At 52.8% G+C, this 26,879-nt stretch overlaps 1 protein-coding gene across 1 annotated transcript in view; it reads left to right on the top strand.

The window, feature by feature from the left end:
• The window catches only part of LOC140390591 (HEPACAM family member 2-like), a 93,316-nt gene extending 88,104 nt beyond the window's left edge, over positions 1–5,212 (top strand). The window contains exon 5 of the mRNA XM_072475809.1: positions 1,786–5,212. Within this exon, the coding sequence (XP_072331910.1) occupies positions 1,786–1,892 (107 nt within the window). The 3' untranslated portion in view covers positions 1,893–5,212. The remainder of the gene's footprint in view (positions 1–1,785) is intronic.
• The last annotated feature ends 21,667 nt before the right edge of the window (positions 5,213–26,879 follow it).

The following is a 26,879-nucleotide window of genomic DNA, read 5'->3' as shown; positions in this document are numbered from 1 at the left end:
GTGGGGGGAGAGGGTGGGGGAGAGGTTGGGGGAGAGGGTGGGGGGAGAGGGTGGGGGGAGAGGGTGGGTGAGAGGGGGGAGAGGGGTGGGTGAGAGGGGGGAGAGGGGTGGGGGGGAAGAGGGTGGGGTGAGAGGGTGGGGGAGAGGTTGGGGGAGAGGGTGGGGGGAGAGGGTGGGGGGAGAGGATGGGGGAGAGGGTGGGGGGAGAGGGTGGGGGGAGAGGGTGGGGGGAGAGGGTGGGGCAGAGGGTGGGGGGAGAGGGTGGGGGAGAGGGTGGGGGAGAGGGTGGGGGAGAGGGGTGGGGGGGGAGTGGGGTGGGGGGAGAGGGTGGGGGGGAAGAGGGTGGGGGGAGAGGGTGGGGGAGAGGGTGGGGGAGAGGGTGGGGGAGAGGGGTGGGGGGGAGTGGGGTGGGGGGAGTGGGGTGGGTGGAGTGGGGTGGGGGGAGTGGGGTGGGGGGGAGTGGGGTGGGGGGGGGGAGTGGGGTGGGGGGAGAGGGTGGGGGGGAGAGGGTGGGGGGGAAGAGGGTGGGGGGAGAGGGTGTGGGGGAAGAGGGTGGGGGGAGAGGGTGGGGGGGGCGAGGGTGGGGGAGAGGGTGGGACAGGGAGAGGGGTGGGGAGAGTGTGGGGACAGAAGGCCAGGGAGAGGGGTGGGGAGAGTGTGGGGACAGAAGGCCAGGGAGAGCTTTGGGGAGTGGGCTGATAGGTGGCAGATGACGGTCAATGTGGAGAAGTTGAGTTGATGTATCTCGGTCGGAGGGACATGGAGAGACAATACAAAATAAGGGATAAGATTCGAAAAGGGTTAAGGGGCAGAGGGACCTGGGTGTACATAGATCATTGAAGGAGGTGGCACGGTGGAGGGAGCAGTATTCTGGGCTTTATTAACAGGGGCACAGAGTACCAGAGCCAGGAGGTTAAGCTGAACTTGTACTAGTTGGACCTCAGCTGTAATACTGTGCCCAGTTCTCAGCCACACTATCGGAAGGATGTGAAAACATTGGAGAGAGATCAGGAAAAGGCAGGGAGTGGCACTGCGTCATGATGCTCGTTTAGAGGGATAGTCCCGACACGATGGGCTGAATGGCTTCCTTGAGACTATTAGACCATCAGACATAGGAGCAGAATTCGGCCACTCGGCCCATCGAGTCTGCTCCGCCGTTCAATCATGGCTGATATTTTCTCATCCCCATTCTCCTGCCTTCTCCCCATAACCCCTGATCCCCTGATTGATCAAGAACCTATCTCTCTCTGTCTTAAAGACACTCAGTGATTTGTCCTCCACAGCCTTCTGCGGCAAAGAGTTCCACAGATTCACCACCCTCTGGCTGAAGAAATTCCTCCTCATCTCTGTTTTAAAGGATCGTCCCTTTAGTCTGAGATTGTGTCCTCTGGTTCTAGTTTTTCCTACAAGTGGAAACATCCTCTCCACGTCCACTCTATCCAGGCCCCGCAGTATCCTGTAAGTTTCAATAAGATCCCCTCTCATCCTTCTAATCTCCATCGACTCTCAGTCCTCAAATGTTCCTCATACGACAAGCTCTTCATTCCGGGGATCATTCTTGTGAACCTCCTCTGGACCCTTTCCAAGGCCAGCACATCCTTACTGAGGTACGGGGCCCAGAACTGCTCACAATACTCCATTCTGTGAAATGTATTTATTCTGTCAGTTGTGAACTGATTAATTTTGCGTTATGAGTGTAAGTTCCTCTCTCCTTTCTCGGATTTCGAGGAGGTAATGCTGAGCCGTCTTGTCCTTCGTGTAATATTACATTTTTCCACGTTTCAGACGTCATTTACGAAAACAGCCACATGAAGCATAAACTCTCCCTGACGGCGTCCACTGAGGTGAAGATAGTAAGCAGCAAGCAGGCGAGTAAGAGGAGGGGCCGATAATGCCTGCTCCAACAGGCCGGTTCGATGGCATGTGTGTGATTGCTAACCCGCTCTAATCGCTGGTGTTAGTCAGGAAATGCTGACCGCCACCACCAGACACTGTCGCTCCAATCATCGGAAACAGATTCAGTAGTTCGTCCAGTGACAAGGAGGAGAGGAACTTCCAGACCTTATCCAAACTGTTACCCTCTGCAGCTTCAAAACCTTTCGCAAAATCGAAAATGGAAGAGCTCTGGGATTGCCGACTAAATCTCTCCTGGGTCTGAGACCCGGCTGGACTGCATCGCCGAAATTCTCAACGCCTTTGACACCAGATTGCAAATTGCAGCAAGGCCCGTTCCCCAGTATTATCTTGTCACCTTGATGTAACGAGCAGCCTCGCTGATTATCGAGTGTGCTCCTGGCTGTTCTTTTTTTATTTTAGGTATCGGGGACAGGAAAACAAATTGTTTGTAAATGTTTATAAAGAATGATTGTGTTATGGACTGCTGAGAGCTGACAATGCGAGCGTCCAGACCGTCACGTCTAATGCCAGCCCTGTCGACCAAGAATCGATTCAGATTAGCTGTAAGAATGTTAATTGCCCCCCGCCCCCTCGTCCCCACTCTCTGGAAAAGAGAGTTCTACAGAGTAATCTTTCTCTGAGATAAAGGATTTCTCCTCCTCTGAGTCTTAAATATGAAACAACTCCAGTGTCCCCCACAAGAGCTGTCACCTCTGCAATTGTCCTGTTGGTTTGAGGCTTTCTTTGGGTCAGCGTGGAAAATAACCCCAACCTAGATCAGGATGTTTGACATGATTCCTATTACAGAGACATAGCTGCAGGAGGAGCCTGAATACTGGAGGTTGGTGTATGTTTAACCAGTACAGGAAGTTAGTTAGTTACCGGTTAAGGAATCAGGATGGGGAAATGGTTTGGGTGGAGATGAGAAATGGGAAAGGGAAGAGGGAGCGGGATTGATCTACCGGAATGGGAACGCTGCCCCGTGGCCAGGACATTTAACCAGGTGTTTCCCGGGCTGGGAATGCTGAATAACACCCCACTGTTCAATCCATTGGGTAGATACCGAGCGGGGAATGCTCGACGAAGCCGTGCTTAGTCCCATTCTCTGCACTGTGGAGCTCCTCTGACTACAGGACATTTTCAAAAGCCCCAACTCACCTATAAGGGGGTCCTCTGGAACTCTGGAGTCTCCCGCAGGGCACAAAACGTGATCTGCCCACAATGGGTGGGATTCACATCGCGACGTCTCGTCAGATTGCGTTAGATCACATGGCGTGTGGCGACCTGGGTAGATCCCTGAAGAGGAATCTCCCGGAGTTTCCCGGCTGCCTTGCGCGTGCCACGCAGCCTTCTGGGAGTATTATGGCGGGACTATCATGCCCAGATTAGACGAGGAGTTCATGGAATGTTTTTGGGGTAGTTTCCTCATTACAGTGTGTTCTGGAGCCAACGAGAGAGCAGGTTTCACTCGTCCTGCTATCGTCATTAACTATGTCCCAGCAAAAAATGTCCCATCATATGATGGAATTCTACATTCAGTTTGAGGGAGGGAGGAGTGGGTCTAAGGCTACGTTTTTAAACTAAAATGAGGGCAGTGTGAGGGCTGAAAGTAGAGCTGACTAAAGTAGTTTGACAAACTGGGTAAAGGGACAGGTCAGCAGAGTTGCAAGGCAAACATTTATGGATACACAGAATAGATTGTCAGGAAACAGAGGGAGTTTTAAGTAACCAATATTTGTATTGCTGGGTATTAGAAATAAGGTATAGATTTAAGTGCCTGGATGAGCGCAGCTCCAACAACACTCAAGAAGCTCGCTACCATCCAGGACAAAGTAGCTCCCCCTTCCACAAACATTCACTCCCTCCACCAGCGACGCACAGTAGCAGCCGTGTGTATCATCTACAAGATGCACTGCAGTAACTCACCATGGTTCCTAGGGGCAGCACCTTCCAAGCCCACACTATTACCATCTAGAAGGACAAGAGCAGCAGATACCTGGGAACCCCACAACATGGAGGTTTCCCTCCTAGTCACTCACCACCCTGACTTGTAAATCTATCGCCGCTCCTTCACTGTCGTTGGGTCAATAGTGGTGTGTTAGGGTTAGGGTTAGGGTTAGGGTTAGGGTGTGTTGCCGCCTTGAACCGCTGCAGTCCTTGAGGTGTAGGTACACCCACAGTGCTGTTAGAGAGGGAGTTCCAGGATGGGACTGCAACTGTTCAAGAAGGTAACTCACCTCCACCTTCGGAAGGGCACCTAGGGATGGGCAATTAATGCTGACCTACCCAGCGGCATCCACATCCCGTAAAAATGAATTTTTAAAAGGTGAATTTAATCTCGTGCTGCTGTGAAAGAATGGGTTCAAACATTGGGTGGATTCTTGTTAAACCGAGGAGCCGGCATGTCTGTGTTTCGGTACAATTTCAAACTGTGTCCGCACTGTGCTTAGACAGTTTACGTGAAAAGCAAACAATCGTAAAGAAGGAATAGGTTGTTGCTTAGCAACCAAGGGCCACCTTCAAGTTAGAAAGTTTAGTTTTTAGCTGGAACCAATGCACTCAGAGCCTAGTCACTCGAGAGGAAAGCGATCTCACAGCTCTGCCAGGAACAGAGTAGCACAAAGGAAGCAATCCCAGAAACTACAGGATAGTCGTGGAAACAAAATTCCCTGGAATGCTGATGTCAAAGGGACAAAAGACCTGAAAACTGACCAAAAGTAAGGTTCATCAGAGTTAAAGGAAAGGACAGAGAGTGAGGCTGACAGCTAAAGGCAGAGCTAAAATAATAATAATAATGGTGAAGTTGGCGAGCGTGAAGTCAAGATACCTGAAGCAATCTGAAGGTTGGTGACAGTCTTATGAAGCTGTGTACTATTGGCATGGCTGGGTACCTGAGAGAATGTGTGGAAACTCGAATGCATTCAGCAATTCAAGGCAGAGGAATATTGAAAGGCTAGTTGGAACTCCTGGAAGTGGAATCATGGTGTAAACAGATGAGAGAACGCCTGGTTTGGAAGAAGATTCTCGAGGCTGTCTTTTTGAGAGTGGAGTTTGCAAACACTCCTCTGACAGTCACCTGGGGTTTTTGAGGAGGAATCCAGAGTCCGATTGGGTGGCGCCTGCCACATGATTCCAGGGTGGGGTGTGTCTGACCACAGTTGGTCTATTGGTTTACAGAAAATAAACGACGTAAGATATATTGTCTAACCTGTGTTATCCTGAAACTCTGTGTACATTTCAGAAGAATAGAGATGGGGTCAAGAGTGATTGGATCATTGTCAAACTTCCTCTGTTAATAAATGTTTTTTTTCTCACTGCTCAAAGCTGATTGGTGGTCCTGTGCCTCTCTGTTCATCCACATTTTCCCTAACAAGGTCATGGTTACGGAGAATCCCGCTGACAGAGAATCCCGCAGCGTCCCATTCTGGGTTCTTCCCGTTCATTAGTAACATCAACTGGACTCATTGTAACATACATTCCGTCCAGAACAAAAATTCCCAGGGACACCACACCAAACGTAGTTAACTGGAGAGATTAAAGATAACATCAAACTTCAAGTAAATGAATATAATTGTGGAAATACGTGTCGTTAATAGATTGGACAGAGGAAAGGAGGAGTAAAAGATTAATAATGAAAGTACAGGAGAAAGCGAGCTGGGAATATGTTAACTGACAGCAAGAATTTCTGTATCACAGGATTGCTGTGATTGCCAATGGGCCATCATGTGTGGACTAGCCCTCCGAACGAGCATCGTGACTTAGTGCAGCTCCCCTGCCTGTACCCCGCACACATGCACATTGTTTCTGTTCAGATAGGGTTGGCACGGTAGCTCAGTGGTTAGCACTGCAGCTTCACAGCTCCAGGGTCCCAGGTTCAATTCCCGGCTTGGGTCACTGTCTGTGCGGAGTCTGCACATTCTCCCCGTGTCTGCGTTGGGTTTGCTCCGGGTGCTCCGGTTTCCTCCCACAGTCCAAAGATGTACAGTTTAGGTGGATTGGCCACGATCAATTGCCCCTTAGTGTCCAAAAAGGTTAAGTGGGGGTTACTGGGTTACGGGGACAGGGTGGAGGTGTGGGCTTGGGTGGGGTGCTCTTTCCAAGGGCCGGTGCAGACTTGATGGGCCGAATGGCCTCCTTCTGTACTGTAAATTCTCTGATTCTGTAATTATCCAATGCCCTCCAATTGCCTCGATTGAAGCTCCCTCCACCTCACTCCCAGGCCCAAACCGCTCGCTGGGTGAAAAGGTTTATTCTCAGATCACATTTGTTTCTTTTGCAAATCAGTTTAAATCTGTGTCCCTCTCATTATTGATCCTTTTCCGAGGGGGGAACACTTTCTCCCACCTCCTCCATCCAGCCCCCACGTGCGTTTGACGACCTCGCTCAAATCTCCTCTCAGCCGAGGAGAACATTCCCAAACTCTCCAATTTATCCTCATTGCTGAGCTTGGGGAGGGGGTGGCCAAACGGTATTGTCGCTGGACCAGTGAGCCAGAAACCCAGGGTAACGCTTTGGGATCCCGAGTTCGAATCGCACCGCAGCAGATGGAGACATTTGAATTCAATAAAATAAATTTGGAATTAAAAGTCTAACGACGGCCATGAAACCATTGTCGATTGCCGTAAAAACCCAACTGGTTCACTAATGTCCTTCCGGGAAGGAAATCTGCCGTCCTTACCCGGTCTGGCCTACACGTGACTCCAGACCCACAGCAATGTCGTTGCCTCTTATATGCCCTCAGGGATGGGCAATAAATGCTGGCCCGGCAAGTTACTTAAAACGTTTCTGAGTTAATAATGTGAATGTTGGTTCTCTGAACAGTGAATCTGGGTCATGGTCGGCAAGGAGACGGCAGAAGACCTGAGCAGGTATTTTGCATCGTGGAGGATTCAAGAAACATGCCACTGGCAACGGTGAATCAGGAAATGGAAGGGAGGAACTCAGGAAAACTACAATCACCGGGGAAATGGTGCTGAGAAAACTGTTGAAGCTGCTGGGTTAACAAGACCTCGGGTCCTGGTGGGCTTCATCCTAAAAGAAGAGTATTGTCAGATAGTTGATTCAGTGTATATAATTTTCCCAAACTTCCCAGGTCCTGAGGATCCCATTAGATTGGAAGTGAGAGCACTTAACTGCTTTTGATTTGGTCCAAAAGCTGTCAATCATAGCTCGGTGCTCATAAAGGTGGTGGTTAGTTACACAGCAGGGTTCTTGAGATTCATTCAAGCGTGAAGGGAGATGAAATTGAACAATCCGGAGAGCTGGTTATTTGAAAGCTGTCAATCAGGGGCTGTTTAGCACAGGGCTAAATCGTTGGCTTTGAAAGCAGACCAAGGCAGGCCAGCAGCACGGTTCAATTCCCGTAACAGCCTCCCCGAACAGGCGCTGGAATGTGGCGACTAGGGGCTTTTCACAGTAACTTCATTGAAGCCTACTTGTGACAATAAGCGATTTTCATTTTCATTCATTCATTCATTTCAATCACAGCCTCATAAAACCAATTCCCACGGACGTGAAGGAAGCCCTTGTAGATCAAAGATCTGAGGGGGTTTAAACTTGAACTGGAGTGAATACGGGATGGTTTTCTTGACCAATATGTGGAGGAACCAACTAGAAAGCAGGCCATCTTAGACTGGGTACTGTGTAATGAGAAGGGAATTATTGCCAATCTGGCTGTACGAGACCCCTTGGGAATTAGCGACCATAACATGATAGAATTTATTTATCAAGATGGAGAGTGAAGTAGGTGATTCAGAGACGAAGGAGCTGAATCTTAATAAAGGGAACTATGTGGATATGAGGATATGTTAGTGTTGCTGCAATTGTACAGGGCCTTGGTGAGGCCACACCTGGAGTATTGTGGGCAGTTTTGGTCTCCTTCTCTGAGGAAGGATGTTCTTGCTCTCGAGGGAGAGCAGCGAAGGTTTACCAGACTGATTCCAGGGATGGCGGGGCTGTCACATGAGGAGAGATTGACTCGGTTGTGATTGTTCTCGCTGGAGTTCAGAAGAATGAGGGGGGATCTCATAGAGACATAAAATTCTAACAGGACTGGACAAGGTAGATGCAGGAAGTATGTTCCCGTTGGTGGGTGTGTCCAGAACCAGGGGTCACAGTCTGAGGATTCAGGTAAACCATTTCGGACAGAGATAAGGAGACATTTCTTCACGAGTGGTGAGCCTGTGGAATTCATTACCACGGTAAGGAGTTGATGCTGCAACTTTGAATATATACAAGAGGCGGCTGGATACAGCACTTGGGGAGAATGGGATCAAAGGCTATGGGGAGAAAGCAGGATTAGGCTGTTGAGTTGGATGATCAGCCATGATCGTGATGTATGGCGGAGCGGGCTCGAAGGGCCGAATGGCCTCCTCCTGCTCCTATCCTCCATGGATCTATGAACCCGCGAGAAAGGGGCAGGATTTTCAGTTGCTGGGACACCCAGAAATCCATCACCAATGGGACAGACATTCGGGCGTCAGAGTAAAATTGAGATTGTCGCGCGGCACCGAGCTGACCCTCACACTCTGATCTCTCCGTTTCCACACCGAGCTGACCCTCACACTCTGATCTCTCTGTTTCCACACCGAGCTGACCCTCACACTCTGATCTCTCCGTTTCCACACCGAGCTGACCCTCACACTCTGATCTCTCTGTTTCCACACCGAGCTGACCCTCACACTCTGATCTCTCTGTTTCCACACCGAGCTGACCCTCACACTCTGATCTCTCTGTTTCCACACCGAGCTGACCCTCACACTCTGATCTCTGTTTCCACACCGAGCTGACCCTCACACTCTGATCTCTCTGTTTCCACACCGAGCTGACCCTCACACTCTGATCCCTCTCTGTTTCCACACCGAGCTGACCCTCACACTCTGATCTCTCTGTTTCCACACCGAGCTGACCCTCACACTCTGATCTCTCTCTGTTTCCACACCGAGCTGACCCTCACACTCTGATCTCTCTGTTTCCACACCGAGCTGACCCTCACACTCTGATCTCTCTGTTTCCACACCGAGCTGACCCTCACACTCTGATCTCTCTGTTTCCACACCGAGCTGACCCTCACACTCTGATCTCTCTCTGTTTCCACACCGAGCTGACCCTCACACTCTGATCTCTCCGTTTCCACACCGAGCTGACCCTCACACTCTGATCTCTCCGTTTCCACACCGAGCTGACCCTCACACTCTGATCTCTCTGTTTCCACACCGAGCTGACCCTCACACTCTGATCTCTCTCTGTTTCCACACCGAGCTGACCCTCACACTCTGATCTCTCAGTTTCCACACCGAGCTGACCCTCACACTCTGATCTCTCTGTTTCCACACCGAGCTGACCCTCACACTCTGATCTCTCTCTGTTTCCACACCGAGCTGACCCTCACACTCTGATCTCTCTCTGTTTCCACACCGAGCTGACCCTCACACTCTGATCTCTCTCTGTTTCCACACCGAGCTGACCCTCACACTCTGATCTCTGTTTCCACACCGAGCTGACCCTCACACTCTGATCTCCGTTTCCACACCGAGCTGACCCTCACACTCTGATCTCTCTGTTTCCACACCGAGCTGACCCTCACACTCTGATCTCTCTCTGTTTCCACACCGAGCTGACCCTCACACTCTGATCTCTCTGGTTCCACACCGAGCTGACCCTCACACTCTGATCTCTCTGTTTCCACACCGAGCTGACCCTCACACTCTGATCTCTCTCTGTTTCCACACCGAGCTGACCCTCACACTCTGATCTCTCTCTGTTTCCACACCGAGCTGACCCTCACACTCTGATCTCTGTTTCCACACCGAGCTGACCCTCACACTCTGATCTCTCTGTTTCCACACCGAGCTGACCCTCACACTCTGATCTCTCTGTTTCCACACCGAGCTGACCCTCACACTCTGATCTCTCTCTGTTTCCACACCGAGCTGACCCTCACACTCTGATCTCTGTTTCCACACCGAGCTGACCCTCACACTCTGATCTCTCTGTTTCCACACCGAGCTCACCCTCACACTCTGATCTCTCTCTGTTTCCACACCGAGCTGACCCTCACACTCTGATCTCTCTGTTTCCACACCGAGCTGACCCTCACACTCTGATCTCTCTGTTTCCACACCGAGCTGCCCCTCACACTCTGATCTCTCTGTTTCCACACCGAGCTGACCCTCACACTCTGATCTCTCTGTTTCCACACCGAGCTGCCCCTCACACTCTGATCTCTCTGTTTCCACACCGAGCTGCCCCTCACACTCTGATCTCTCTGTTTCCACACCGAGCTGACCCTCACACTCTGATCTCTGTTTCCACACCGAGCTGACCCTCACACTCTGATCTCTCCGTTTCCACACCGAGCTGACCCTCACACTCTGATCTCTCTCTGTTTCCACACCGAGCTGACCCTCACACTCTGATCTCTCTGTTTCCACACCGAGCTGAACCTCACACTCTGATCTCTCTCTGTTTCCACACCGAGCTGACCCTCACACTCTGATCTCTCTCTGTTTCCACACCGAGCTGACCCTCACACTCTGATCTCTCTCTGTTTCCACACCGAGCTGACCCTCACACTCTGATCTCTCTCTGTTTCCACACCGAGCTGACCCTCACACTCTGATCTCTTTCTGTTTCCACACCGAGCTGACCCTCACACTCTGATCTCTCTCTGTTTCCACACCGAGCTGACCCTCACACTCTGATCTCTGTTTCCACACCGAGCTGACCCTCACACTCTGATCTCTCTGTTTCCACACCGAGCTGACCCTCACACTCTGATCTCTCTGTTTCCACACCGAGCTGACCCTCACACTCTGATCTCTCCGTTTCCACACCGAGCTGACCCTCACACTCTGATCTCTCTGTTTCCACACCGAGCTGACCCTCACACTCTGATCTCTCTGTTTCCACACCGAGCTGACCCTCACACTCTGATCTCCGTTTCCACACCGAGCTGACCCTCACACTCTGATCTCTCTGTTTCCACACCGAGCTGACCCTCACACTCTGATCTCTGTTTCCACACCGAGCTGACCCTCACACTCTGATCTCTGTTTCCACACCGAGCTGACCCTCACACTCTGATCTCTCTCTGTTTCCACACCGAGCTGACCCTCACACTCTGATCTCTCTCTGTTTCCACACCGAGCTGACCCTCACAATCTGATCTCTCTGTTTCCACACCGAGTTGACCCTCAAACTCTGATCTCTCTGTTTCCACACCGAGCTGACCCTCACACTTTGATCTCTCTCTGTTTCCACACCGAGCTGACCCTCACACTCTGATCTCTCTGTTTCCACACCGAGCTGACCCTCACACTCTGATCTCTCTGTTTCCACACCGAGCTGACCCTCACACTCTGATCTCTCTGTTTCCACACCGAGCTGACCCTCACACTCTGATCTCTCTGTTTCCACACCGAGCTGACCCTCACACTCTGATCTCTCTCTGTTTCCACACCGAGCTGACCCTCACACTCTGATCTCTGTTTCCACACCGAGCTGACCCTCACACTCTGATCTCTCTGTTTCCACACCGAGCTGACCCTCACACTCTGATCTCTCTGTTTCCACACCGAGCTGACCCTCACACTCTGATCTCTCTGTTTCCACACCGAGCTGACCCTCACACTCTGATCTCTCCGTTTCCACACCGAGCTGACCCTCACACTCTGATCTCTCTGTTTCCACACCGAGCTGACCCTCACACTCTGATCTCTCTGTTTCCACACCGAGCTGACCCTCACACTCTGATCTCTGTTTCCACACCGAGCTGACCCTCACACTCTGATCTCTCTGTTTCCACACCGAGCTGACCCTCACACTCTGATCTCTCTGTTTCCACACCGAGCTGACCCTCACACTCTGATCTCTCTGTTTCCACACCGAGCTGACCCTCACACTCTGATCTCTCTGTTTCCACACCGAGCTGACCCTCACACTCTGATCTCTCCGTTTCCACACCGAGCTGACCCTCACACTCTGATCTCTCTCTGTTTCCACACCGAGCTGACCCTCACACTCTGATCTCTCTGTTTCCACACCGAGCTGACCCTCACACTCTGATCTCTCCGTTTCCACACCGAGCTGACCCTCACACTCTGATCTCTCTGTTTCCACACCGAGCTGACCCTCACACTCTGATCTCTCTGTTTCCACACCGAGCTGACCCTCACACTCTGATCTCTCCGTTTCCACACCGAGCTGACCCTCACACTCTGATCTCTCTGTTTCCACACCGAGCTGACCCTCACACTCTGATCTCTCTGTTTCCACACCGAGCTGACCCTCACACTCTGATCTCTCTGTTTCCACACCGAGCTGACCCTCACACTCTGATCTCTCCGTTTCCACACCGAGCTGACCCTCACACTCTGATCTCTCTGTTTCCACACCGAGCTGACCCTCACACTCTGATCTCTCTGTTTCCACACCGAGCTGACCCTCACACTCTGATCTCTCTGTTTCCACACCGAGCTGACCCTCACACTCTGATCTCTCCGTTTCCACACCGAGCTGACCCTCACACTCTGATCTCTCTCTGTTTCCACACCGAGCTGACCCTCACACTCTGATCTCTCTGTTTCCACACCGAGCTGACCCTCACACTCTGATCTCTCTGTTTCCACACCGAGCTGACCCTCACACTCTGATCTCTCTGTTTCCACACCGAGCTGACCCTCACACTCTGATCTCTCTGTTTCCACACCGAGCTGACCCTCACACTCTGATCGCTCTCTGTTTCCACACCGAGCTGACCCTCACACTCTGATCTCTCTCTGTTTCCACACCGAGCTGACCCTCACACTCTGATCTCTCTGTTTCCACACCGAGCTGACCCTCACACTCTGATCTCTCTCTGTTTCCACACCGAGCTGACCCTCACACTCTGATCTCTCTCTGTTTCCACACCGAGCTGACCCTCACACTCTGATCTCTCTGTTTCCACACCGAGCTGACCCTCACACTCTGATCTCTCTGTTTCCACACCGAGCTGACCCTCACACTCTGATCTCTCTCTGTTTCCACACCGAGCTGACCCTCACACTCTGATCTCTCTGTTTCCACACCGAGCTGACCCTCACACTCTGATCTCCGTTTCCACACCGAGCTGACCCTCACACTCTGATCTCTCTGTTTCCACACCGAGCTGACCCTCACACTCTGATCTCTCTGTTTCCACACCGAGCTGACCCTCACACTCTGATCTCTCTGTTTCCACACCGAGCTGACCCTCACACTCTGATCTCTCTCTGTTTCCACACCGAGCTGACCCTCACACTCTGATCTCACTCTGTTTCCACACCGAGCTGACCCTCACACTCTGATCTCTCTGTTTCCACACCGAGCTGACCCTCACACTCTGATCTCTCTCTGTTTCCACACCGAGCTGACCCTCACACTCTGATCTCTCTGTTTCCACACCGAGCTGACCCTCACACTCTGATCTCTCTGTTTCCACACCGAGCTGACCCTCACACTCTGATCTCTCTGTTTCCACACCGAGCTGACCCTCACACTCTGATCTCTCTCTGTTTCCACACCGAGCTGACCCTCACACTCTGATCTCTCTGTTTCCACACCGAGCTGACCCTCACACTCTGATCTCTCCGTTTCCACACCGAGCTGACCCTCACACTTTGATCTCTCTGTTTCCACACCGAGCTGACCCTCACACTCTGATCTCTCTGTTTCCACACCGAGCTGACCCTCACACTCTGATCTCTCTCTGTTTCCACACCGAGCTGACCCTCACACTCTGATCTCTCTCTGTTTCCACACCGAGCTGACCCTCACACTCTGATCTCTCTGTTTCCACACCGAGCTGACCCTCACACTCTGATCTCCGTTTCCACACCGAGTTGACCCTCACACTCTGATCTCTCTCTGTTTCCACACCGAGCTGACCCTCACACTCTGATCTCTCTGTTTCCACACCGAGCTGACCCTCACACTCTGATCTCTCTCTGTTTCCACACCGAGCTGACCCTCACACTCTGATCTCTGTTTCCACACCGAGCTGACCCTCACACTCTGATCTCTCTGTTTCCACACTGAGCTGACCCTCACACTCTGATCTCTCTGTTTCCACACCGAGCTGACCCTCACACTCTGATCTCTCTCTGTTTCCACACCGAGCTGACCCTCACACTCTGATCTCTCTCTGTTTCCACACCGAGCTGACCCTCACACTCTGATCTTTCTGTTTCCACACCGAGCTGACCCTCACACTCTGATCTCTCTCTGTTTCCACACCGAGCTGACCCTCACACTCTGATCTCTCTCTGTTTCCACACCGAGCTGACCCTCACACTCTGATCTCTCTGTTTCCACACCGAGCTGACCCTCACACTCTGATCTCTCTGTTTCCACACCGAGCTGACCCTCACACTCTGATCTCTCTCTGTTTCCACACCGAGCTGACCCTCACACTCTGATCTCTCTGTTTCCACATCGAGCTGACCCTCACACTCTGATCTCCGTTTCCACACCGAGCTGACCCTCACACTCTGATCTCTCTGTTTCCACACCGAGCTGACCCTCACACTCTGATCTCTCTGTTTCCACACCGAGCTGACCCTCACACTCTGATCTCTCTGTTTCCACACCGAGCTGAACCTCACACTCTGATCTCTCTCTGTTTCCACACCGAGCTGACCCTCACACTCTGATCTCACTCTGTTTCCACACCGAGCTGACCCTCACACTCTGATCTCTCTGTTTCCACACCGAGCTGACCCTCACACTCTGATCTCTCTCTGTTTCCACACCGAGCTGACCCTCACACTCTGATCTCTCTGTTTCCACACCGAGCTGACCCTCACACTCTGATCTCTGTTTCCACACCGAGCTGACCCTCACACTCTGATCTCTCTGTTTCCACACCGAGCTGACCCTCACACTCTGATCTCACTCTGTTTCCACACCGAGCTGACCCTCACACTCTGATCTCTCTGTTTCCACACCGAGCTGACCCTCACACTCTGATCTCTCTCTGTTTCCACACCGAGCTGACCCTCACACTCTGATCTCTCTCTGTTTCCACACCGAGCTGACCCTCACACTCTGATCTCTCTGTTTCCACACCGAGCTGACCCTCACACTCTGATCTCCGTTTCCACACCAAGCTGACCCTCACACTCTGATCTCTCTGTTTCCACACCGAGCTGACCCTCACACTCTGATCTCTCTGTTTCCACACCGAGCTGACCCTCAAACTCTGATCTCTCTGTTTCCACACCGAGCTGACCCTCACACTCTGATCTCTCTGTTTCCACACCGAGCTGACCCTCACACTCTGATCTCTCTCTGTTTCCACACCGTGCTGACCCTCACACTCTGATCTCTCTGTTTCCACACCGAGCTGACCCTCACACTCTGATCTCTCTGTTTCCACACCGAGCTGACCCTCACACTCTGATCTCTGTTTCCACACCGAGCTGACCCTCACACTCTGATCTCTCCGTTTCCACACCGAGCTGACCCTCACACTCTGATCTCTCTGTTTCCACACCGAGCTGACCCTCACACTCTGATCTCTCTGTTTCCACACCGAGCTGACCCTCACACTCTGATCTCTCTGTTTCCACACCGAGCTGACCCTCACACTCTGATCTCTCTGTTTCCACACCGAGCTGACCCTCACACTCTGATCTCTCTGTTTCCACACCGAGCTGACCCTCACACTCTGATCTCTCCGTTTCCACACCGAGCTGACCCTCACACTCTGATCTCTCTCTGTTTCCACACCGAGCTGACCCTCACACTCTGATCTCTCTGTTTCCACACCGAGCTGACCCTCACACTCTGATCTCTCTGTTTCCACACCGAGCTGACCCTCACACTCTGATCTCTCTGTTTCCACACCGAGCTGACCCTCACACTCTGATCTCTGTTTCCACACCGAGCTGACCCTCACACTCTGATCTCTCTCTGTTTCCACACCGAGCTGACCCTCACACTCTGATCTCTCGGTTTCCACACCGAGCTGACCCTCACACTCTGATCTCTCTGTTTCCACACCGAGCTGACCCTCACACTCTGATCTCTCTGTTTCCACACCGAGCTGACCCTCACACTCTGATCTCTCTGTTTCCACACCGAGCTGACCCTCACACTCTGATCTCTCTGTTTCCACACCGAGCTGACCCTCACACTCTGATCTCCGTTTCCACACCGAGCTGACCCTCACACTCTGATCTCTCTCTGTTTCCACACCGAGCTGACCCTCACACTCTGATCTCTCTGTTTCCACACCGAGCTGACCCTCACACTCTGATCTCCGTTTCCACACCGAGCTGACCCTCACACTCTGATCTCTCTGTTTCCACACCGAGCTGACCCTCACACTCTGATCTCTCTGTTTCCACACCGAGCTGACCCTCACACTCTGATCTCTCTGTTTCCACACCGAGCTGACCCTCACTCTCTGATCTCTCTCTGTTTCCACACCGAGCTGACCCTCACACTCTGATCTCTCTGTTTCCACACCGAGCTGACCCTCACACTCTGATCTCTCCGTTTCCACACCGAGCTGACCCTCACACTCTGATCTCTCTGTTTCCACACCGAGCTGACCCTCACACTCTGATCTCCGTTTCCACACCGAGCTGACCCTCACACTCTGATCTCTCTGTTTCCACACCGAGCTGACCCTCACACTCTGATCTCTCTGTTTCCACACCGAGCTGACCCTCACACTCTGATCTCTCTGTTTCCACACCGAGCTGACCCTCACACTCTGATCTCTCTCTGTTTCCACACCGAGCTGACCCTCACACTCTGATCTCTCTGTTTCCACACCGAGCTGACCCTCACACTCTGATCTCTCTCTGTTTCCACACCGAGCTGACCCTCACACTCTGATCTCTCTCTGTTTCCACACCGAATGACCCTCACACTCTGATCTCTCCGTTTCCACACCGAGCCGACCCTCACACTCTGATCTCTCCGTTTCCACACCGAGCTGACCCTCACACTCTGATCTCTCTGTTTCCACACCGAGCTGACCCTCACACTCTGATCTCTCTGTTTCCACACCGAGCTGACCCTCACACTCTGATCTCTCTGTTTCCACACCGAGCTGACCCTCACACTCTGATCTCTCTGTTTCCACACCGAGCTGACCCTCACACTCTGATCTCTCTGTTTCCACACCGAGCTGACCCTCACACTCTGATCTCTGTTTCCACACCGAGCTGACCCTCACACTCTGATCTCTCTGTTTCCACACCGAGCTGACCCTCACACTCTGATCTCTCTGTTTCCACACCGAGCTGACCCTCACACTCTGATCTCTCCGTTTCCACACCGAGCTGACCCTCACACTCTGATCTCTGTTTCCACACCGAGCTGACCCTCACACTCTGATCTCTCTCTGTTTCCACACCGAGCTGACCCTCACACTCTGATCTCTCCGTTTCCACACCGAGCTGACCCTCACACTCTGATCTCTGTTTCCACACCGAGCTGACCCTCACACTCTGATCTCTCTCTGTTTCCACACCGAGCTGACCCTCACACTCTGATCTCTCTGTTTCCACACTGAGCTGACCCTCACACTCTGATCTCTCTGTTTCCATACCGAGCTGACCCTCACACTCTGATCTCTCTGTTTCCACACCGAGCTGACCCTCACACTCTGATCTCTCTCTGTTTCCACACCGAGCTGACCCTCACACTCTGATCTCTCTGTTTCCACACCGAGCTGACCCTCACACTCTGATCTCTCTGTTTCCACACCGAGCTGACCCTCACACTCTGATCTCTCTCTGTTTCCACACCGAGCTGACCCTCACACTCTGATCTCTCTCTTTTTCCACACCGAGCTGACCCTCACACTCTGATCTCTCTGTTTCCACACCGAGCTGACCCTCACACTCTGATCTCTCTCTGTTTCCACACCGAGCTGACCCTCACACTCTGATCTCTCTGTTTCCACACCGAGCTGACCCTCACACTCTGATCTCTCTGTTTCCACACCGAGCTGACCCTCACACTCTGATCTCTCTGTTTCCACACCGAGCTGACCCTCACACTCTGATCTCTCTGTTTCCACACCGAGCTGACCCTCACACTCTGATCTCTCTGTTTCCACACCGAGCTGACCCTCACACTCTGATCTCTCTGTTTCCACACCGAGCTGACCCTCACACTCTGATCTCTCCGTTTCCACACCGAGCTGACCCTCACACTCTGATCTCTCTGTTTCCACACCGAGCTGACCCTCACACTCTGATCTCTCTCTGTTTCCACACCGAGCTGACCCTCACACTCTGATCTCTCTGTTTCCACACCGAGCTGACCCTCACACTCTGATCTCTCTCTGTTTCCACACCGAGCTGACCCTCACACTCTGATCTCTCTGTTTCCACACCGAGCTGACCCTCACACTCTGATCTCTCTGTTTCCACACCGAGCTGACCCTCACACTCTGATCTCTCTGTTTCCACACCGAGCTGACCCTCACACTCTGATCTCTCCGTTTCCACACCGAGCTGACCCTCACACTCTGATCTCTCCGTTTCCACACCGAGCTGACCCTCACACTCTGATCTCTCTGTTTCCACAACGAGCTGACCCTCACACTCTGATATCTCCGTTTCCACACCGAGCTGACCCTCACACTCTGATCTCTCCGTTTCCACACCGAGCTGACCCTCACACTCTGATCTCTCTGTTTCCACACCGAGCTGACCCTCACACTCTGATCTCTCTGTTTCCACACCGAGCTGACCCTCACACTCTGATCTCTCTGTTTCCACACCGAGCTGACCCTCACACTCTGATCTCTCTGTTTCCACACCGAGCTGACCCTCACACTCTGATCTCTCTGTTTCCACACCGAGCTGACCCTCACACTCTGATATCTCCGTTTCCACACCGAGCTGACCCTCACACTCTGATCTCTCCGTTTCCACACCGAGCTGACCCTCACACTCTGATCTCTCTGTTTCCACACCGAGCTGACCCTCACACTCTGATCTCTCTGTTTCCACACCGAGCTGACCCTCACACTCTGATCTCTCTGTTTCCACACCGAGCTGACCCTCACACTCTGATCTCTCTCTGTTTCCACACCGAGCTGACCCTCACACTCTGATCTCTGTTTCCACACCGAGCTGACCCTCACACTCTGATCTCTCTGTTTCCACACCGAGCTGACCCTCACACTCTGATCTCTCTGTTTCCACACCGAGCTGACCCTCACACTCTGATCTCTCTGTTTCCACACCGAGCTGACCCTCACACTCTGATCTCTCAGTTTCCACACCGAGCTGACCCTCACACTCTGATCTCTCTGTTTCCACACCGAGCTGACCCTCACACACTGATCTCTCTCCGTTTCCACACCGAGCTGACCCTCACACTCTGATCTCTCTCCGTTTCCACACCGAGCTGACCCTCACACTCTGATCTCTCTGTTTCCACACCGAGCTGACCCTCACACTCTGATCTCTCTGTTTCCACACCGAGCTGACCCTCACACTCTGATCTCTCTGTTTCCACACCGAGCTGACCCTCACACTCTGATCTCTCTGTTTCCACACCGAGCTGACCCTCACACTCTGATCTCCGTTTCCACACCGAGCTGACCCTCACACTCTCATCTCTCTGTTTCCACACCGAGCTGACCCTCACACTCTGATCTCTCTGTTTCCACACCGAGCTGACCCTCACACTCTGATCTCTCTCTGTTTCCACACCGAGCTGACCCTCACACTCTGATCTCTCTGTTTCCACACCGAGCTGACCCTCACACTCTGATCTCTCCGTTTCCACACCGAGCTGACCCTCACACTCTGATCTCTCTGTTTCCACACCGAGCTGACCCTCACACTCTGATCTCTCTGTTTCCACACCGAGCTGACCCTCACACTCTGATCTCTCTGTTTCCACACCGAGCTGACCCTCACACTCTGATCTCTCTCTGTTTCCACACCGAGCTGACCCTCACACTCTGATCTCTCTGTTTCCACACCGAGCTGACCCTCACACTCTGATCTCTCTGTTTCCACACCGAGCTGAACCTCACACTCTGATCTCTCTCTGTTTCCACACCGAGCTGACCCTCACACTCTGATCTCTCTCTGTTTCCACACCGAGCTGACCCTCACACTCTGATCTCTCTCTGTTTCCACACCGAGCTGACCCTCACACTCTGATCTCTCTCTGTTTCCACACCGAGCTGACCCTCACACTCTGATCTCTCTCTGTTTCCACACCGAGCTGACCCTCACACTCTGATCTCTTTCTGTTTCCACACCGAGCTGACCCTCACACTCTGATCTCGCTCTGTTTCCACACCGAGCTGACCCTCACACTCTGATCTCTGTTTCCACACCGAGCTGACCCTCACACTCTGATCTCTCTGTTTCCACACCGAGCTGACCCTCACACTCTGATCTCTCTGTTTCCACACCGAGCTGACCCTCACACTCTGATCTCTCCGTTTCCACACCGAGCTGACCCTCACACTCTGATCTCTCTGTTTCCACACCGAGCTGACCCTCACACTCTGATCTCCGTTTCCACACCGAGCTGACCCTCACACTCTGATCTCTCTGTTTCCACACCGAGCTGACCCTCACACTCTGATCTCTGTTTCCACACCGAGCTGACCCTCACACTCTGATCTCTGTTTCCACACCGAGCTGACCCTCACACTCTGATCTCTCTCTGTTTCCACACCGAGCTGACCCTCACACTCTGATCTCTCTCTGTTTCCACACCGAGCTGACCCTCACAATCTGATCTCTCTGTTTCCACACCGAGTTGACCCTCACACTCTGATCTCTCTGTTTCCACACCGAGCTGACCCTCACACTCTGATCTCTCTCTGTTTCCACACCGAGCTGACCCTCACACTCTGATCTCTCTGTTTCCACACCGAGCTGACCCTCACACTCTGATCTCTCTGTTTCCACACCGAGCTGACCCTCACACTCTGATCTCTCTGTTTCCACACCGAGCTGACCCTCACACTCTGATCTCTCTGTTTCCACACCGAGCTGACCCTCACACTCTGATCTCTCCGTTTCCACACCGAGCTGACCCTCACACTCTGATCTCTCCGTTTCCACACCGAGCTGACCCTCACACTCTGATCTCTCTGTTTCCACACCGAGCTGACCCTCACACTCTGATCTCTCTGTTTCCACACCGAGCTGACCCTCACACTCTGATCTCCGTTTCCACACCGAGCTGACCCTCACACTCTGATCTCTCTGTTTCCACACCGAGCTGACCCTCACACTCTGATCTCTGTTTCCACACCGAGCTGACCCTCACACTCTGATCTCTGTTTCCACACCGAGCTGACCCTCACACTCTGATCTCTCTCTGTTTCCACACCGAGCTGACCCTCACACTCTGATCTCTCTCTGTTTCCACACCGAGCTGACCCTCACAATCTGATCTCTCTGTTTCCACACCGAGTTGACCCTCACACTCTGATCTCTCTGTTTCCACACCGAGCTGACCCTCACACTCTGATCTCTCTCTGTTTCCACACCGAGCTGACCCTCACACTCTGATCTCTCTGTTTCCACACCGAGCTGACCCTCACACTCTGATCTCTCTGTTTCCACACCGAGCTGACCCTCACACTCTGATCTCTGTTTCCACACCGAGCTGACCCTCACACTCTGATCTCTCTGTTTCCACACCGAGCTGACCCTCACACTCTGATCTCTCTGTTTCCACACCGAGCTGACCCTCACACTCTGATCTCTCTGTTTCCACACCGAGCTGACCCTCACACTCTGATCTCTCTGTTTCCACACCGAGCTGACCCTCACACTCTGATCTCTCTGTTTCCACACCGAGCTGACCCTCACACTCTGATCTCTCTCTGTTTCCACACCGAGCTGACCCTCACACTCTGATCTCTGTTTCCACACCGAGCTGACCCTCACACTCTGATCTCTCTGTTTCCACACCGAGCTGACCCTCACACTCTGATCTCTCTGTTTCCACACCGAGCTGACCCTCACACTCTGATCTCTCTGTTTCCACACCGAGCTGACCCTCACACTCTGATCTCTCCGTTTCCACACCGAGCTGACCCTCACACTCTGATCTCTCTGTTTCCACACCGAGCTGACCCTCACACTCTGATCTCTCCGTTTCCACACCGAGCTGACCCTCACACTCTGATCTCTCAGTTTCCACACCGAGCTGACCCTCACACTCTGATCTCTCCGTTTCCACACCGAGCTGACCCTCACACTCTGATCTCTCTGTTTCCACACCGAGCTGACCCTCACACTCTGATCTCTCTGTTTCCACACCGAGCTGACCCTCACACTCTGATCTCTCTGTTTCCACACCGAGCTGACCCTCACACTCTGATCTCTCTGTTTCCACACCGAGCTGACCCTCACACTCTGATCTCTCTGTTTCCACACCGAGCTGACCCTCACACTCTGATCTCTCAGTTTCCACACCGAGCTGACCCTCACACTCTGATCTCTCCGTTTCCACACCGAGCTGACCCTCACACTCTGATCTCTCTGTTTCCACACCGAGCTGACCCTCACACTCTGATCTCTCTGTTTCCACACCGAGCTGACCCTCACACTCTGATCTCTCTCTGTTTCCACACCGAGCTGACCCTCACACTCTGATCTCTCTCTGTTTCCACACCGAGCTGACCCTCACACTCTGATCTCTCTGTTTCCACACCGAGCTGACCCTCACACTCTGATCTCTCTCTGTTTCCACACCGAGCTGACCCTCACACTCTGATCTCTCTGTTTCCACACCGAGCTGACCCTCACACTCTGATCTCTCTGTTTCCACACCGAGCTGACCCTCACACTCTGATCTCTCTGTTTCCACACCGAGCTGACCCTCACACTCTGATCTCTCTGTTTCCACACCGAGCTGACCCTCACAATCTGATCTCTCTGTTTCCACACCGAGCTGACCCTCACACTCTGATCTCTCTGTTTCCACACCGAGCTGACCCTCACACTCTGATCTCTCTGTTTCCACACCGAGCTGACCCTCACACTCTGATCTCTCTCTGTTTCCACACCGAGCTGACCCTCACACTCTGATCTCTGTTTCCACACCGAGCTGACCCTCACACTCTGATCTCTCTGTTTCCACACCGAGCTGACCCTCACACTCTGATCTCTCTGTTTCCACACCGAGCTGACCCTCACACTCTGATCTCTCTGTTTCCACACCGAGCTGACCCTCACACTCTGATCTCTCCGTTTCCACACCGAGCTGACCCTCACACTCTGATCTCTCTGTTTCCACACCGAGCTGACCCTCACACTCTGATCTCTCTGTTTCCACACCGAGCTGACCCTCACACTCTGATCTCTCTGTTTCCACACCGAGCTGACCCTCACACTCTGATCTCTGTTTCCACACCGAGCTGACCCTCACACTCTGATCTCTCTGTTTCCACACCGAGCTGACCCTCACACTCTGATCTCTCTGTTTCCACACCGAGCTGACCCTCACACTCTGATCTCTCTGTTTCCACACCGAGCTGACCCTCACACTCTGATCTCTCTGTTTCCACACCGAGCTGACCCTCACACTCTGATCTCTCTGTTTCCACACCGAGCTGACCCTCACACTCTGATCTCTCTCTGTTTCCACACCGAGCTGACCCTCACACTCTGATCTCTGTTTCCACACCGAGCTGACCCTCACACTCTGATCTCTCTGTTTCCACACCGAGCTGACCCTCACACTCTGATCTCTCTGTTTCCACACCGAGCTGACCCTCACACTCTGATCTCTCTGTTTCCACACCGAGCTGACCCTCACACTCTGATCTCTCCGTTTCCACACCGAGCTGACCCTCACACTCTGATCTCTCTGTTTCCACACCGAGCTGACCCTCACACTCTGATCTCTCCGTTTCCACACCGAGCTGACCCTCACACTCTGATCTCTCAGTTTCCACACCGAGCTGACCCTCACACTCTGATCTCTCCGTTTCCACACCGAGCTGACCCTCACACTCTGATCTCTCTGTTTCCACACCGAGCTGACCCTCACACTCTGATCTCTCTGTTTCCACACCGAGCTGACCCTCACACTCTGATCTCTCTGTTTCCACACCGAGCTGACCCTCACACTCTGATCTCTCTGTTTCCACACCGAGCTGACCCTCACACTCTGATCTCTCTGTTTCCACACCGAGCTGACCCTCACACTCTGATCTCTCAGTTTCCACACCGAGCTGACCCTCACACTCTGATCTCTCCGTTTCCACACCGAGCTGACCCTCACACTCTGATCTCTCTGTTTCCACACCGAGCTGACCCTCACACTCTGATCTCTCTGTTTCCACACCGAGCTGACCCTCACACTCTGATCTCTCTCTGTTTCCACACCGAGCTGACCCTCACACTCTGATCTCTCTCTGTTTCCACACCGAGCTGACCCTCACACTCTGATCTCTCTGTTTCCACACCGAGCTGACCCTCACACTCTGATCTCTCTCTGTTTCCACACCGAGCTGACCCTCACACTCTGATCTCTCTGTTTCCACACCGAGCTGACCCTCACACTCTGATCTCTCTGTTTCCACACCGAGCTGACCCTCACACTCTGATCTCTCTGTTTCCACACCGAGCTGACCCTCACACTCTGATCTCTCTGTTTCCACACCGAGCTGACCCTCACAATCTGATCTCTCTGTTTCCACACCGAGCTGACCCTCACACTCTGATCTCTCTGTTTCCACACCGAGCTGACCCTCACACTCTGATCTCTCTGTTTCCACACCGAGCTGACCCTCACACTCTGATCTCTCTCTGTTTCCACACCGAGCTGACCCTCACACTCTGATCTCTGTTTCCACACCGAGCTGACCCTCACACTCTGATCTCTCTGTTTCCACACCGAGCTGACCCTCACACTCTGATCTCTCTGTTTCCACACCGAGCTGACCCTCACACTCTGATCTCTCTGTTTCCACACCGAGCTGACCCTCACACTCTGATCTCTCCGTTTCCACACCGAGCTGACCCTCACACTCTGATCTCTCTGTTTCCACACCGAGCTGACCCTCACACTCTGATCTCTCCGTTTCCACACCGAGCTGACCCTCACACTCTGATCTCTCTGTTTCCACACCGAGCTGACCCTCACACTCTGATCTCTCCGTTTCCACACCGAGCTGACCCTCACACTCTGATCTCTCTGTTTCCACACCGAGCTGACCCTCACACTCTGATCTCTCTGTTTCCACACCGAGCTGACCCTCACACTCTGATCTCTCTGTTTCCACACCGAGCTGACCCTCACACTCTGATCTCTCTGTTTCCACACCGAGCTGACCCTCACACTCTGATCTCTCTGTTTCCACACCGAGCTGACCCTCACACTCTGATCTCTCTGTTTCCACACCGAGCTGACCCTCACACTCTGATCTCTCCGTTTCCACACCGAGCTGACCCTCACACTCTGATCTCTCTCTGTTTCCACACCGAGCTGACCCTCACACTCTGATCTCTCTCTGTTTCCACACCGAGCTGACCCTCACACTCTGATCTCTCTGTTTCCACACCGAGCTGACCCTCACACTCTGATCTCTCTCTGTTTCCACACCGAGCTGACCCTCACACTCTGATCTCTCTGTTTCCACACCGAGCTGACCCTCACACTCTGATCTCTCTGTTTCCACACCGAGCTGACCCTCACACTCTGATCTCTCTGTTTCCACACCAAGCTGACCCTCACACTCTGATCTCTCCGTTTCCACACCGAGCTGACCCTCACACTCTGATCTCTCCGTTTCCACACCGAGCTGACCCTCACACTCTGATCTCTCTGTTTCCACACCGAGCTGACCCTCACACTCTAATATCTCCGTTTCCACACCGAGCTGACCCTCACACTCTGATCTCTCTGTTTCCACACCGAGCTGACCCTCAACCTCTGATCTCTCTGTTTCCACACCGAGCTGACCCTCACACTCTGATCTCTCTCTGTTTCCACACCGAGCTGACCCTCACACTCTGATCTCTCTGTTTCCACACCGAGCTGACCCTCACACTCTGATCTCTCTCTGTTTCCACACCGAGCTGACCCTCACACTCTGATCTCTGTTTCCACACCGAGCTGACCCTCACACTCTGATCTCTCTGTTTCCACACCGAGCTGACCCTCACACACTGATCTCTCTCCGTTTCCACACCGAGCTGACCCTCACACTCTGATCTCTCTCCGTTTCCACACCGAGCTGACCCTCACACTCTGATCTCTCTGTTTCCACACCGAGCTGACCCTCACACTCTGATCTCTGTTTCCACACCGAGCTGACCCTCACTCTCTGATCTCTCTGTTTCCACACCGAGCTGACCCTCACACTCTGATCTCTCCGTTTCCACACCGAGCTGACCCTCACACTCTGATCTCTCTGTTTCCACACCGAGCTGACCCTCACACTCTGATCTCTCTGTTTCCACACCGAGCTGACCCTCACACTCTGATCTCTCTGTTTCCACACCGAGCTGACCCTCACACTCTGATCTCTCCGTTTCCACACCGAGCTGACCCTCACACTCTGATCTCTCTCTGTTTCCACACCGAGCTGACCCTCACACTCTGATCTCTCTCTGTTTCCACACCGAGCTGACCCTCACACTCTGATCTCTGTTTCCACACCGAGCTGACCCTCACACTCTGATCTCTCTGTTTCCACACCGAGCTGACCCTCACACACTGATCTCTCTCCGTTTCCACACCGAGCTGACCCTCACACTCTGATCTCTCTCCGTTTCCACACCGAGCTGACCCTCACACTCTGATCTCTCTGTTTCCACACCGAGCTGACCCTCACACTCTGATCTCTGTTTCCACACCGAGCTGACCCTCACTCTCTGATCTCTCTGTTTCCACACCGAGCTGACCCTCACACTCTGATCTCTCCGTTTCCACACCGAGCTGACCCTCACACTCTGATCTCTCTGTTTCCACACCGAGCTGACCCTCACACTCTGATCTCT

The sequence above is a fragment of the Scyliorhinus torazame genome, chromosome 14 (assembly GCF_047496885.1).
Source record: "Scyliorhinus torazame isolate Kashiwa2021f chromosome 14, sScyTor2.1, whole genome shotgun sequence".
Taxonomy (NCBI): Eukaryota; Metazoa; Chordata; class Chondrichthyes; order Carcharhiniformes; family Scyliorhinidae; genus Scyliorhinus; species Scyliorhinus torazame.
This window is presented reverse-complemented; position numbering and strand designations above follow the sequence as displayed.